Source organism: Gopherus evgoodei, unplaced genomic scaffold, assembly GCF_007399415.2.
Source record: "Gopherus evgoodei ecotype Sinaloan lineage unplaced genomic scaffold, rGopEvg1_v1.p scaffold_191_arrow_ctg1, whole genome shotgun sequence".
NCBI lineage: Eukaryota > Metazoa > Chordata > Testudines > Testudinidae > Gopherus > Gopherus evgoodei.
Window position 1 is genome coordinate 31,279 of NW_022059854.1, and position 15,000 is coordinate 46,278.

The 15,000-nt window shown below is 59.0% G+C and overlaps 1 protein-coding gene across 1 annotated transcript; it reads right to left on the reverse strand.

The window, feature by feature from the left end:
• Window positions 1-5,328: 5,328 nt before the first annotated feature.
• On the reverse strand, window positions 5,329-13,620 carry CLDN7 (claudin 7). Its single transcript, XM_030542935.1, has 5 exons — window positions 13,589-13,620; window positions 13,134-13,549; window positions 7,302-7,466; window positions 6,899-6,983; window positions 5,329-6,457 (listed from the first exon to the last, which is right to left on the reverse strand). Exons 2-5 carry the CDS (start codon window positions 13,354-13,356, stop codon window positions 6,292-6,294), a joined length of 639 nt encoding a protein of 212 aa, XP_030398795.1. The 5' UTR covers window positions 13,357-13,549; window positions 13,589-13,620; the 3' UTR covers window positions 5,329-6,291.
• Between the last annotated feature and the right edge of the window lie 1,380 nt (window positions 13,621-15,000).

A 15,000-nucleotide genomic window follows, 5' to 3' on the forward strand; every position in this document is an offset into this window, starting at 1 on the left:
GGTCAAGTGTCCTAATCCTTCTCATGGCTCTTCTCTGACCCCTCTCCAATTTTATCACCATCTTCCCCCAGCAACGGTCGCACCAGGGCTGAAGCCAGAGGACAAATAACTGCTCTGCACCTTCTCCAGGTCCCTCTGTTGCTCCATCCCCAGCATCGTTCAACCCTAGCCTCTCCCTTGATCAGATCCACACCCTCACATTTATCCGATCTCCCACCATGACGCCCAACTTTTTTTCAGAGCCCCGGCATCTGAGGATAGGGTTCCCCATGCTGTAAGCTTGGCCTGCACTGCCACACCAGCACAGACATCCAGAAAATGCCAAGATCCCACTTCTACCACCAATACCTCTCTGGGAGAGAAAGGGCCTTCTTGGATCCTAGATTTCTACATGTACATTTAGCTATAGTAAAAAGCTAGCCAAGCGGTGTCCCATCCTGTGCATTATTTACTGCTTTCCCCCCATTTGCAAGGGGTCACCCTCGAACTATCAGACAATTTATCAGAAAATGCTGGGATCCCACTACTGCCACCAGTACCTCTCTGGGAGAGAAAGGGCCTTCTTGGATCCTAGATGTCTACACGTCCATTTAGCTCTAGTAAAAAACTAGCTGAGGGGTGTCCAATCCTGTGCAATATTTACCACTTCCCCCCATTTGCCAGGGGTCACCCGCAAACTTTATCAGACACCAAAACGTCTATTGAAATCAATGGGAGTTAGGCGTCTAAAACATCTTTGAGGCTCATTGATTTGTCCTCCAGTGGGAAGCTGACCTGGAGGCCCCTCCCACCATCACCGTCTGCCACCGATTGGCTGCTGTCACGTCATGCAGGGATCCCCCTATGGGAGAACGAGTTCTAGGATGGGGATTCCCTTTAGAGACTCACCTGGGGCAGCAACACTCAATACGGACCGCACCTGGGCTGGCTCTAATGGCAGGTAGGTGGCTGTAAGAGAGTGTGGTGGTATAGACCAAGAAATCCAGCATCCCCTGGAAGGAATTGGGCATTGGAATTAATCCAGAGTTGTTCCCTGCCCCAGCTGTCCAAAAAACTACTGAGATTGGCTGCGTAGCCTGGGCTGGATTAAGGTCCCCAGCTCATGGAGGTATCTCAGGTGGCATTTAAAAAAAAAAAACATTAGGCACATGTCTAGGTCATGCGTGGAAGGAGCTGTCCTGAGTGTAACTGACTCAGCAACCCTGCCTGAGTCTGCATAGAGCCTGAATCGATTGCTCAGATGACACGTGGGAAGGGATGGAAAGACCTGCCCCACGAGTCTCTATGGGGTGTTAACTTCCTGACCCACTGCTTTGGAGAGGGGGGCGGGAAAATGCACGACACCTGCCTTGCCACGCCAGCAAAGACACCCAGACACTGGGATCCCACTGTTGCCACCAATACCTGTCTGGGAGAGAAGGAGCCGCCAGTTACACCAAAGTGGGAGGCAGAGCAACAACCCAGGAGTAGAACCATCCAATAATTTGCTTTGTCAGAATCAAAACATTTCATGGGAAAAACAAACAGTGGCAATGAATAATTTAGACTAATTTGGTTTAGGCTCCATTATCTTGAATATCTATTTGGTAGACCATCTCCGGTATTTAGATATTCAAATTAATTGAAATATTTATATAAAAATCAGCAGTAGATTTTCATCAGTAAACCATAAACATCAATTCCATCATGCACACACACAAGGCAGTGAAAAAAAAGATTTCCATCCACGCCAGTAGACAAAGCACGGACGTTACGAACAACAGAGTTACGAACAGACCGGTCAACCGCCCATCTCATTTGGAACTGGGAAGTAGGCAACCAGGAATTTTTTGGTTAAAAGCAGCGGTTTGTGTCCGCATAGTAAAGTTTCAAAGCCGTATTAAGTCCATAAAAGGTTGTTACAAGGAAGAGGGAGGTAAATGTTCTCCTTAACGTCCGAGGATAGGACGAGAAGCAAGGGGCTTAAATTGCAGCCAGGGCGGTTTAGGTTGGACATTAGGAAAAACATCCTGCCAGGGTGGTTAAGCACTGGAATAAATTGCTCAGGCATGTGGTAAGATCTCCATCACTGGAGATTTTAAAGAGCAGCTGTTTTAATCTGTCCCTCGAGCTCCCGCTGGGGCTTGCCCCGCTCCAGTGCTCCAGCCGGGGGACAGGGTCGGGGGCCGCTCCACGTGGCTCACAGAAGCAGTGGCATGGCCCCCTTTGGCTCCTACGCAGAGGGGCAGCCAGCAGGCTCCACGCTGCCCCCCGCAGCCCCCATTGGCTGGGAACCACAGTCGGTGGGAGCTGCAGGGCCAGTGCCTGCGGACGGGGCAGTGCGCAGAAGTAAGCCCCACCCTAAGCCTCTCCCTGCGCCACAGCCCTGATCCCGTTCCACCCTCCAAACCCCTGGAGAAGACCGAGGGGGGGATTTGATAGCAGCCTTCGGCTACCTGAAGGGGGGTCCAGAGAGGATGGAGCTCGGCTGTTCTCAGTGGTGGCAGGTGACAGAACAAGGGCCTTAAAAACTTCTCAGGAGGAGATTCCACCACCTCCCTAGGGAACCCATTCCAGGGCTTCACCGCCCTCCTCGGGAAATAGTGTTTCCTAATATCCACCCTAGACCTCCCCCCCTGCAACTTGAGACCATCGCTCAAAAGGACGTATTTCTTCACCCAACACACAGTCAACCTGGGAAACTTCTCGCCAGAGGATGTTGTGAAGGCCGAGACTAGAAAAAGAACTAGGTACATTCATGGAGGACGGGGCCAGCAGTGGCTATTAGCCAGGCTGGGCAGGGAGGGTGCCCCTAGCCTCTGTTTGCCAGAAGCTGGGAATGGACGACAGGGGATGGGTCACTTGATGATTCCTTGCTCGGTTCATGCCCTCTGGGGCACCTGGCACTGGCCACTGTCCGAAGACAGGACACTGGGTAGATGATCTGACCCAGTAGGGCCATTCTTATGTTCTTCAACAGGGCAGGGGCCAAAGGACAGCACGATTCAGAGGGACCAAAAGATGATGGAGGTGCACCATCAGGAGAGCCTGGAAGTTCTTGAGAACGTGCTCCAGAACCCATAGGTGGGGGCTCAGGGAAGCCAAACTTACCTTCGGACCGGCCCCGCATTGAGCCAGATCTACCACGAGGAGGAGGACCACGTCGTAGGGACACAGCAGGCCACGATCCCCCTGCACCATTGCCTCCAGCCAGGCGGCTTGGCGTTGGACACTCCCCGGTGGCAGGAGGCCCCGAAGAGGGACCCAGGGAAGGGAGCAAGCAGGAGCCTGGGTGGGAGCTGGCGTTGCTCCTGGCAAAGGCCAGGCAGAGAAACAGGACAATGCAAACATCACCCAGGCCAGCAGCAGACAGAGGCCACCCCACATCTTGCCTCTCTGCAGCAAACAAGAGGGGCCAACACTCTGGATCCTCTTATACCCAGGTGTGTTCCCACCTGGCTCCTGTAATTCACAGCTCAGGGCGGGTTGAACCCGGGACCAATCAGAGGCAGGAAGGAGGCACAGGTGCAGCTGTAGGGGGCAACCCAGAGCAGCTGGAGACACGGGTGAGTGCTTGGGAGTTATGGGCTAAACTCACAGGGTGGGGGCTGGGAGCCAGGACTCCTGGGTTCTCTCCCCGACTCTGGGAGGGGAGTGGGGGCTGGTGGATTAGAGCGGGGGCAGGGAGCGCGGACTCCTGGGTTCTCTCCCTGGCTCTGGCAAGGGAGTAGGGGGTAGTGATTAGAGGGGGGGCTGGGAGCCAGGACTCCTTGTCCCTATAGACCCTTGCAGGAACTGTCTAACTATGTATCTTTGCAGCATGTGGTGGGATGGGGGTGAGGGGGGAGGTGTCTCTAGTCTGCACCACAAGGACCCCAATCTTTCAGGGGGGTCTGTCCAGTATGTGGCACATTGTGGCCTCCCACTGTGGTTGGATGTGTGTGAATGGGGTGGGGGCACATCGCCCTGAAGGCAGGGACCCATGGACCACCTGGCTGACAGGGGTCCCCCCCCAAAATCATTGTCTTCTCCAGTTCTGCCATTTCCCTCCCCGGAGATCCTCTCTTTCAGGGTCTCCCTGCCCCCCCTCACCAGTCCCCCCTTCCTTTTGGGGTGTCCCATTCTTGGGGGGGCTGCAGCCAACAGGGATTCATGTCCACGAGCAACCACTTCCTTCCACTGCCTCTCTGGCCCTTGTGCGCCAGAAGAAAAAGTCCAGGGAGCGGTTTTAAGCTGGGGGGGTTCTCCCCTGAAAAGTTACCCCCTTCCCCCTCACTTCATCACTCAGAGATGACCCCCCAACATGAGATAGGGTCAGTTTTGTTCTGTGCCTAGAAGTTCCCCCTGGAATGCAATGTAAACTCAGCGTTGGCTTCTGGGGGGCAGGGGGGGAACCCTACCAAGTCCCGCTGATGGGAATAGTATGGGGAATAGGCCCAGCTCTGGACCAAAGGGGGGCCCCCCCATTAAACACCTTGGTTTTTTTACTGCATTTATAGCCTATATCGCCTCTTCGCTGCTTGCATGATTTCTCCCTGGCCATAAGATGGTGAATTCCCCTGTTGCGGCTAACAACCCAAACAGCCCCCCCAGTCTGGCACTTGCCAAGCCAGCCCAGGCACCTGGCATGGGGAAGGGACATGGTAACTGGAGGAAGACAGCCTCGGGGGCAGGGAAAAGGCCGGGAGAGAATGAGGGACCCCCTAAAATAGAGAGGATGAGGGAGCGCAAGATGGGCAATGGGCCTGGTGCTGAGATGCAGCCACCTCTGGGGTGGGGCAGCCGCTTACATAGGGACATGGAGCAGGGCAGATTTGACCTGGGGATGTTGCAGGGAGGTTACATGGGGGATGAGAAGGAATCTCCCTGTCCTGTAACCTGAGCCAGAAGGGGGGTTGGGAGAATTCACACCTGCCTAGGATACCGAACAAAGGGAATGGGGGCAGAGGGGAGGGGGAAGAAAGCTGCTGGAGGGATGTGTGGTTTCAGTTTGGGCTGGGTGGTGCAATGCAGGGAACCCCAAGATGGGGTCTAAGCTCCCTGAACCCCCCAATGAACTTGATTGAGGGGTCCTGGTTGTGCCTACGAGCTCTGCTGTAGGCTGAGTTCCTGTTGTCCAATAAACCTTCTGTCTTACCGGCTGAGAGTCACCGAGTCCCCAGGAAGAGGGGTGCAGGGCCTGACTCCCCCACACTCCGTGACAGACCTCTCGCTCGCCGCTGAGATGCGCCCACCTCTGGGGCAGGGGGGCCGGTTACCCAGGGACCCCCTCGCCCAGTGCTGAGATGCGCCCACCTCTGGGGCTGGTCAGCTGGTTACCCAGGGACCCCTCGCCCGGCACCAAGATGCAGCCACCTCTGGGGTGGGGCGGCCGGTTACCCAGGGACCCCTCGCCTGGGTGCTGAGATGCAGACACCACCTTTCCTGGAGAAGGCAGTGTGCACGCACCCTGAGCTCTTCCTTTGGGGAACCCTGCCCCATTCCTAGAGGGCACCCCCAAAGACAGATCTCTCCAGTAGGAGGCACCGCACACTGTTTCCAAAACACACAATTTTTAATTTCTGTACAAAACAGGACAAAGACCACACGAATCCCAGCCGCGCACAAATCATTCTTTAAAACCCCCTAACGAGCGGGAGTGCTTTTAAATAAAAAGACATGGGCCATTCCCCCACCACCCCAATTAAACTCCCCCACGGGGCCTCCTCCCCCTTGCAATAAAAATAAAAAATAAAATACAATTCCACCATAGCGATTATGGGGCGAGATTCTTAAGGGGGGGAATTTTAAGGGCGGATCGCAAGATTTCAGGGTGGGGATCTCCCCCTTCAGAGACAGATCAGTTCAGCTATATGGGGGTTTAACCCCGGCTAAAAAGGTAGAAAAACCTCTGAGCTGATTTCTCCAACGCCTGGCAGAATACACACGCCCCATAAGAAATCCTTTATACAGGTATATCCTGTTTTGGGGTGCTCTTAAAAAACCCTCCCCCACTTATAAAATGAAAACCCACCCTCTTCCCCCCAATCAACTACACTGAAGAGAATTTAGGGGTACCCCCTTACTCAGTTAACCCTCCCACAAGCACATGGCACCTCCAAAAATCCTCCCTATACCCCCAAAACATGGGAAAGTTGAAACCAAATCTCAATGGGCATGGATGCTTTTAAAAACATCCCTGTGGAGTTCAGGAGCACCCCGATATTCCTAAGTGGGGTACCCCCCAATGCAAGGAGTTAACCCCTTCGCAGGTGCCGGGATATTGACGGCAGAAAGGGGTACGGGCTGGAGAGCTTGCATCCGATCAGGGCGCTAGACATATTCCTTGCTGGTGGGGGTCCGGGAAGTGGCTTTGCTCTTGGGGTACTGCTGGCTGTACCCTGATTTCCCAGGGCAGGAGCAGGACAGGAGACCCCCGCCCAGCAGCACCAGGGCAGACCCAGCCCAGCCGATGAAGATCGCCGATCCAAATTCATACCTGGGGAGGGAGGGGGAGACTGATCAGCTGTGGGCCCGCCCCTTTCCCCCCCATAGCCCCGCCCTGTTCTGGTGAGCCCCATCCCTTTCCCCCATAGCCCTGCCTCGAATCAGGAAACCTTCAGATGCAGCCACCTCTGGGGCGGGGTAGCTGGTTATATATACACAGTTAAACAGTCCATTGAGGCAAGGGGAGAGCACCCTTCGCTGAGCCCCCCACCCCACTCCCTGCCCCACAGTGCCCCCTAGTGCCGCCCTGGGGCCAGCCCACTGCCAGGGGAGAGCGCCCCCTGCTGAGCCCCCCACCTTGCTCCCTGCCCCACAGCACCCGCTAGCGCCAGCCCTGCCTGGCAGGGGAGAGCGCCCCCTGCTGAGCCCCCTATCCCCCTCCCTGCCCCACAGCACCCTGTAGGGCCACACATGGGAGAAGCCCCCAACTCACTTGGCATTCATAGGTACCGTGACGTTGTAGAAATCTTGCACAATCTGGTTTCCATACCAGGAACAGGCGATCAGCGCCGCTAAACCTGGGGAGGAGAGAAACACGGGCTTTGAAATGCCACCCGGCGCCTTCTTGCAAAGGTGGAAGTGGGACACAGGGCCTGTCCCTCTAGGGAGCACTGGGTCCCACCCAGCCCCAGGGCGGGGACTGGCTGGCTCGGGGTGTGGGGGGGAATGGGGCAGGGGCCTGTCCCCTCTAGCGGGTGCTGTCTCCCAGCTGATTTCATGCATGAAATGAATTGCCCAGGTCTCAGCCAGTCGCCCCAGCAGTCCCACCCACTCCAGGCCTAGGTACGTAGAGGAACCCAGCGGCAACCCACCCGCCAGCCCCTTCCTCGACTCACCTCCCACCACGAAGATGAGGCCCCCGGTCATGGCGATGCGCGCCTTCTGCACCTTGTTGTCCCCCCCGCAGCGGGTGCATTTCATGCCCATGGAGGCAACGCCAATGCCGATGATGCCCATCACGATGGAGACCACCATGAGCGCCCGCGTGGCCTGGAGAGCAGCTGTCGGGGGGTGAGAGAAATTGGGTGAGGCAGCTGAGTAGAACCCAGGAGTCCTGGCTCTCAGCCCCCACCCTGCTCTAACCACCAGCCACCACTTCCCTCCCAAGCTGGGCAGAGAACCCAGGAATCCTGGCTCCCAGGCCCCCTGCTCTAACCACCTGACCTCACTCCCCTCCCAGAGCCGGGGACAGAACCCAGGAGTCCTGGCTCCCAGCCCCCCTGTTCTAACCCACCAGCCCACACCCCCCTCCCAGAGCTGGAGAGTGAACCCAGGAGTCCTGGCTCCCAGCACCCCCAGCTCTAACCACTCGACCCCACTGTCCTCTCAGAGATGGGGAGAGAAGCCAGGCATCAGTAACAGGTTAGAAGGGTAGGAAGAAATGGTCAGTGTTCACCGTGGGGTGCCCGGGGCATTGCAGTGGGACGAGGGTGTCCTTATCGACAGGGTGCCCCGGGAGGTGGCAAATTTGCACAGACAAAATTCCTTGGGCTAGTTTCGCCCGAGGCAGACGATGGGATCTCACCCCAGGGCAGAGGAAACCCAGTGCTGATCAGTGCCAAGTGACGCACCCGGGACAACATCAATCCAACTGTACCTATAAAATCTTGGGATCTAAATTGGCCGTTACGACTCGAGAGAGATCTTGGAGTGGAGGGTTTCAGAGAACTACCCCCCATATGCAGCAGCATCAGAAAAATATTGGGGACCGTCCCGCAAGGGATAGACAACTCCTGTTGTCTATTCACGTCGACCATTCAGATTGTCAAGGGACAGAAAATATCACGTTGCCCCGAGATAAATCCATGGGACGCCCACATCTTGAAGATGCGCAGCTGTGGTCGCCCTGTCTCCGAATGGAGATCTGCTGGGTTCAGCAAAGGTTCAGAAAATGGCAAACGAACATGATTCGGGGTCTGGAGCGGCTTCCGTGTGAGGATGTTTCAGCTTTGAGAAGAGACGGTAAAGCCGGGACTTGATACGGGTCTATAAAATCGTGACGGGTGTGGAGAAAGGCAATGAGGAAGCGGTATTTCTTCCTCACCCGAGAACTAGGGGTCGGCAAATGAAATGAATAGGCAGCAGTTTCCGTACAAAAGAAAGGAAGTATTTCCTCACGCAACGCACAGCCCATCTGTGGAACTCCTCGCTAGGGGATGTGGCGGAGGCCAAACGTAAAACTGGCTTCCATAACGAATTGGAGACGTTGCTGGAGGACCGGTCCACCAATGGGGGTTAGCTCAGAAGGGCCAGGGGGCAACCCAGTGCTCTGGGGGTCCCTAAACCTCCAGGTGGCAGATGCTGGGATCGGATGCTGATTGCTAATCCCTCTGAACCACTGTCAGAAGACAGGACATTGGGCTAGAGTGACCATTGATTTAACACTTAAGAGTCCAGGCTCCCAGCCCCACCCTTGCCCTCCCACAGCCGGGGAGAGAACCCAGGAGTCCTGGCTCCCAGCCCCCCTGCTCTAACCCACCAGCCCCCACTCCCCTCCCAGAGCCAGGGAGAGAACCCAGGAGTCCTGGCTGCCAGCCCCCCTGCTCTAACCCACCAGCCCCCACTCCCCTCCCAGAGCCAGGGAGAGAACCCAGGAGTCCTGGCTGCCAGCCCCCCTGCTCTAACCCACCAGTCCCCACTCCCCTCCCAGAGCCGGGGAGAGAACCCAGGAGTCCTGGCTGCCAGCCCGCCCTGCTCTAACCACCAGTCCCCACTCTCCATATAAATCTAGGGTACTTTGGAAACCATTTGTCACCCTTGTAGCCTAAAGCTATAGATGCTTTGGGTTAATTACAACCTTGGTAGAGAGCATCTCATTCCAGCTTCTTTACATTTGCCCTGGGGAGGGAAATCTAGGATCAAAGCAGAGTGGGGGCTGGGAGCCAGGACTCCTGGGTTCTCTCCCCAGCTCTGGGAGGGGAGTGGGAGCTGGTGGGTCAAAGCAGGTGGGGCTGGGAGCTAGGACTCCTGGGTTCTCTCCCCGGCTCTGGGAGGGGAGTGGGAGCTGGTGGGTTAGAGGGAGGGGGCTGGGACTCAGGACTCCTGGATTCCGTCCCTGGTTCTGCCCCTCTCTGCCTCAGTTTTCCCAGTTATAAAACAAGGGGGGGCAGGATCATCCCCAGCTGTTCTGCGCCTGCAAGGCTAAATCCTCCATTTGCCATGTCTCATGTCACCTGGGGGCAGGGGGAGGCCGAGCAGGAGACTTTGCCCCCATGGTGCCCGGTGCATTAATTTAAAAACAAACACCCCAGCACCTGCTTCCCGCCAGCGACTGATGCCTTCCCCCACCCCTGCCCAGCCCCAGGGTGAGTCAACTAGTTTGCTCTCCATTCCCTGTCCCCAGCCGGCCCCACCCTCTGTGCTCTCCCCAGAGACAGGTGGAACCACCAGAGCCAGGGAGTTTCAGTGAAACTAACAGAGACAAATTTCTCTGGGAGGGGAGTGGGGGCTAGCAGTTAGAGCAGGGGGGGCTGGGAGCCAGGACTCCTGGGTTCTCTCCCCGGCTCTGGGAGGGGAGTGGGGGCTGGTAGTTAGAGCAGGGGGGGCTGGGAGCCAGGACTCCTGGGTTCTCTCCCCAGCTCTGGGAGGGGAGTGGGGGCTGGTGGTCAGAGCAGGGGGGCCGGGAGCCAGGACTCCTGGGTTCTCTCCCCGGCTCTGGGAGGGGAGTGGGGGCTGATGGTTAGAGCAGAGGGGCTGGGAGCCAGGACTCCTGGGTTCTGTCCCCAGCTCCGGGAGGGGAGTGCCCTGAGTTTCAATAACCACCCTCAGGCTGCCAACGACACATCCAGTTTCTCCAGTCCAGGAGCAGTTTGAAATAACCTGGGTGTGGTGTTTACCTTCCAGGCATTACTACCCTGGCAAAGGCCACTAAGCTCCCATGTCAGCCCCCACCCCGCCATCCTCTGTGCCCCAAGACAGCCCTGCCCCCAATTCTGTTCAACCCCGAAACCTCAGCTATTCACACAGCATTAGATAACCTCCCCCCTCACTGTGCCCCCAGACTAATCCACCAGCCCCCACTCCCCTTCCAGAGCCAGGAGAGAACCCAGGAGTCCTGGCTCCCAGCCCCTGCTCCCCACATGGAGGGGAGAGAACCCAGGAGTCCTGGCTCCCACCTCTCTGCTCTAACCGCCAGCCCCCACTCCCCTCCCAGAGCCGGGGAGAGAACCCAGGAGTCCTGGCTCCCAGCCCCCCCTGCTCTGACCCACCAGCCCCCACTCCCCTCCCAGAGCCGGGGAGAGAACCCAGGAGTCCTGGCTCCCAGCCCCCCCTGCTCTGACCCACCAGGCCCCACTCCCCTTCCAGAGCCAGGGAGAGAACCCAGGAATCCTGGCTCCCAGCCTCCCCTGCTCTAACCCACCAGCCCCCACTCCCCTCCCAGAGCTGGGGAGAACCCAGGAGTCCTGGCTCCCAGCCTCCCCTGCTCTAACCCACCAGCCCCCACTCCCCTCCCAGAGCTGGGGAGAACCCAGGAGTCCTGGCTCCCAGCCTCCCCTGCTCTAACCCACCAGCCCCTACTCCTCTCCCAGAGCTGGGGAGAACCCAGGAGTCCGGGCTCCCACTTTCTGGTCCTATTCTGCACTCGGATGTTGAGCAAGGTTTTCTCAAGGAGGAGGACGAGCAGCACCTGAGGATGAAGGGCAGATGAGGCCTGGTAGGGCACCCGGGGCTGCCATCCCGGCAGGCCATGGCCCTGTGACCCCTGTGGTTGCGATTAGGTCTCCTATCGTGGGCTGGATGAAGGGAGTTTATTTTCCCAAATAACACAACCCGATAAGATTAAGAGGCCTGGATTGTTATGCAGAACTGTTTATAATAAACTCCCTGCCCAGAGCCGGGGAGAGAACCCAGGAGTCCTGGCTCCCAGCCCTCCCTGCTCTAACCCACCAGCTCCCACTCCTCTCCCAGAACCAGGGAGAGAACCCAGGAGTCCTGGCTCCCAGCCCCCTGCTCTAACCCACCAGCTCCCACTCCTCTCCCAGAACCAGGGAGAGAACCCAGGAGTCCTGGCTCCCAGCCCCCTGCTCTAACCCACCAGCTCCCACTCCCCTCCCAGAGCTGGGGAGAGAACCCAGGAGTCCTGCCACACTCCCAACCTCCAACCACTGGGACCCACTTCCTCTTAGTGTGGCTTGCCCCATAACCAGGGCATGTGCGCTCAGGCAAATCTGAAAACTTTTTTGCTGCATTTTCTGCGGGCCACTTTCCTTGTCTCGTTCCAGAGGGGCAAGAAGTGTGTGTGTGTGGGGGGGGGAGTGAATGCATAAGAGGATGGAGGCCCCCCCTAGAGCTCTTGGACCCCAGACCCCTCACTCCAGGGGACTGTTTTCCCTGTGGGGTGGGACTTTGATCTCCGGAAATTTAATCAGCGGAAGAAGGCAGCCCCCCCCTCCGCCCCTTACAGGTGCAGGCAGAGTCCACCTGTGTGGGTGTGTGTGGGGGGGGTGGAGGCCCAGGAAGGGAGTGGGGGGAAATCCATTCATGTCGCCCTTTGTCCTGGGTCTCAGCCGCAGGGCGAGGCCCCAGGAGTGACCGAACCGGTTCTGGGGGGGGAGGAAGAAAGAGAGAAAGAAAGACAGGAATGAACCAGTGGAAGGAAAGGAAGAGAGGAGAGTGGACTGGGGAGAGGGTGGATCTAGAAACGCAGGAGAGCTGGGGGTGCAGGGGGGGTTCCCCTTTAATTCACACCTCACCAATGGAAGGGGAAGGGAGGTCTTTAAAAAGAGCTCTCAACTCCCCCAATTTAAAGGGGCTTTGCGATCCCACTGGGGGGTGGTCTCTGTCCACTCCCCCCCACCACACATTTAAAGGGGTGTTAACATCTCACTAGACGGGAGGGGAGATATTGGGGTGAATTTAACAGCCAACCCCCAGGGAAATAGCTGGGTGGGGGGAGATTGTACAGGCGGATCGAAATGAGAGCGCCTGGGAGGGGGGGAGTGGGGAGCAGAGGGGGCGCGCGTGGGGCGGGAAGGGGGGGTCCTGAGCCCGGGGGAGCAGAGGGGGCGCGGGAAGGGAGACCCCCAGAGCAGGGGGGCGGATGGAAAGGGGGGTCACTGATCGAGGGAGCAGAGGGGGTGCGGGCGCGGGAAGGGGGACCCCCAGAGCAGGGGGGAGGATGGAAAGTCACTGATCGAGGGAGCAGAGGGGGCGCGGACGGGAGAAGGAAGGGGGCAGAAGGGGCGTGGGCGGGGGAAGGGCCCCCCCAGAACCGGGGGAGCAGAGGGGGCGCGCGTGGGGCGGGAAGGGGGGGTCCTGAGCCCGGGGGAGCAGAGGGGGCGCGGGAAGGGGGACCCCCAGAGCAGGGGGAGGATGGAAAGGGGGTCAATGATCCGGGGTAGCAGAGGGGGCGCGGGCGGGGAAGGGCCCCCCCCAGAACCGGGGGAGCAGAGGGGGCGCCCGCGGGGGGGAAGAACGGGAGCCCCAGAACTGGAGCAGGGCGGCGGGGGCGAGAAACCAGCGGGTGTTTATAAAGGCGCGTAGGGTTTATCAGCTAAATTGGGCAAATATTGACTCTAGGAAGGAGGGGGGGTAAGGGAAGAAAGCGCTGGAAAGGGGGGGACCGCTCCCCACGAACGGGCAGGGGGCAAAGAGGGGGGCTCAGAAGTCACTGGAGTTCCCCCCTCCCATTGCAGTGGGGTTCCCCCACGCCCCCCCCCCCCACTCACAGCTGAGGTTGAGGATGGAGTCGTAGGCTTTGCACTGGATCTGCCCCGTGCTCTGCCAGGCGCAGGACATCCACAGCCCCTGGTAGACCGCCACGGACGTGATGATGTTGTCCCCCGCGTAGGACGACATACGCCACTGAGGCAGGATGGTGGCCGCGATCAGCGCCACCCAGCCCAGCAGGGCCAGCACGAAACCCAGCAGCTGCAGCCCGGAGTTGGCCATGGCGAGCCACCCAGGAGAGAGAGAAAAACAAACAAACACGCGTGGATCCGGAAACACGCGTGGATCAGGGCGCGCGATGCAACCCCCCCTCAAAAAAAGCTGGAGCTGGGAGGCGGCGGAGCAAAGCGCGCGTGGATCCGGGGAGCGCGGTCCCCCGAACAAAACGCGCGTGGATCCGGGAGTGGGGTGCGACCCAAACAAAACGCGCGTGGATCCGGGAGTGGGGTGCGACCCAAACAAAAGACTTGGGGGGGGAAGGGAGGGTCCGTGGAGAAAACGCGCAGCCTCCAGCCAGCTACAAATCCTCTCGCTCTCTGCCCGCTACCTGGCCAGGTAAATGGCTCACCTGTATTTATGCCCTGGGCGGGGAGGGGGAGGGGTCAGGCCCGGGGCGGGGAGGGGACATGCCTCAGGTGTGGGGGAGGGGAAGTTTCATGACATCACCCTGGGGCCATGGGGACGGAAGGAGAGACATTAGGGGCGGTAAAACCAGGGCGGGGCAGGTTCCGGCTGGGGGGGAGGGGCGGTCAGCCCCGCTGCCCCCCCCCCCACGCCTGCCTGAGCAGAACCCCCCTCCCCTCACCGCCCCCCCGGAACTGAGCAATTTCCTCCCCCTCCTCCAATGCCTTCCCCACTTCCGATTCCCCCCACGCCCCAGCCTCCCACCGTGACTCAGTTTCCCCGCCTATATAATGGCTAAAAGGGGGGGGGTGTCACTGTGTATCTGGGCAGTGCCTGGTATCATGGGGGGGTGTCCGATTGGGGGGGGGATCCGTGCTAGCTCTGGCTGTTTGCATGTCGGGAATAGGATGTTGTGGGGGGGCGGATCTCTGGGTTCTCCATCAGTCCACGCCCCATAACGGTGCAGTGGGGAAATGCCTGGGGCTGGGAGCAGCAGGTGCCTGAATAGACTGTGGGGGGGGTCCCCCTTGCCCACCCCACAGGTTTTGTGGGGGGGAGGAGTGGGGAGGAAGGGCAGGAGGTGAGTGGGGCAGGCAGGGGGGAGGGGGAAGGGTTGGGGGGGAGGGCAAGGAATGAATGGGGAGAAAGGGGGAAGGGTGAGTGGCAGGGGGGGCGGGGGGAAGGGCAGGCGAGAGTGGGGGGAGTGGGAGGGCAGAGGAGAGTGGGGGGAAGGGCAGGGGCAAGGGGAGGGCGGGGGGAAGTGGGGGGGAGGGCGGGGGGGAAGCATGTGTCACTGTGTGTGACTCAGGATCGCAAGGGAAATAGGAACTCCACTCACCGGTTCCCCCGTGTTCCTGCCCCACATCCTGCCCCAGGGAATCCACCCCAGAGACCTGCCTTGTGCTCCACACCTTGCCCCCACAGGATCCCCCCCGTCTGCCTTACACCCTGCCCCCACAGGATCCCCCCCTCTGCCCCATACCCTGCCCCCACAGGATCCCCCCTCGACCCCACAGGATCCCCCCTCTCTGCCCCACACCCTGCCCCACAGGATCCTCCCCCACCCCACATTCAGCACGATGGAATACCCCCTCTGCCCCACATTATGACCCATTGTACCTACACACTGCCCTCCCCTCTGCACCATGTCCTGCCCTATGGATTACCCCCCTTCGGTGCTCTGCCCCACACCCTGCCCCTTGGGATCCTCCTCAGTGCCCTCTTCTCTCTGCTACATGCCCT

Bases quoted from the DNA above. Each gene is read 5' to 3' on its own strand.
- CLDN7 (XM_030542935.1), bottom strand. From the start codon at position 13,356: ATGGCCAACTCCGGGCTGCAGCTGCTGGGTTTCGTGCTGGCCCTGCTG. The intron at 7,467-13,133 runs GTGAGTGGGGGG...ACCCCCCGACAG, and splicing joins CTCCATCCTCAACCTCAGCT to CTGCTCTCCAGGCCACGCGG. The intron at 6,984-7,301 runs GTGAGTCGAGGA...TCTCCTCCCCAG, and splicing joins CCTCATCTTCGTGGTGGGAG to GTTTAGCGGCGCTGATCGCC.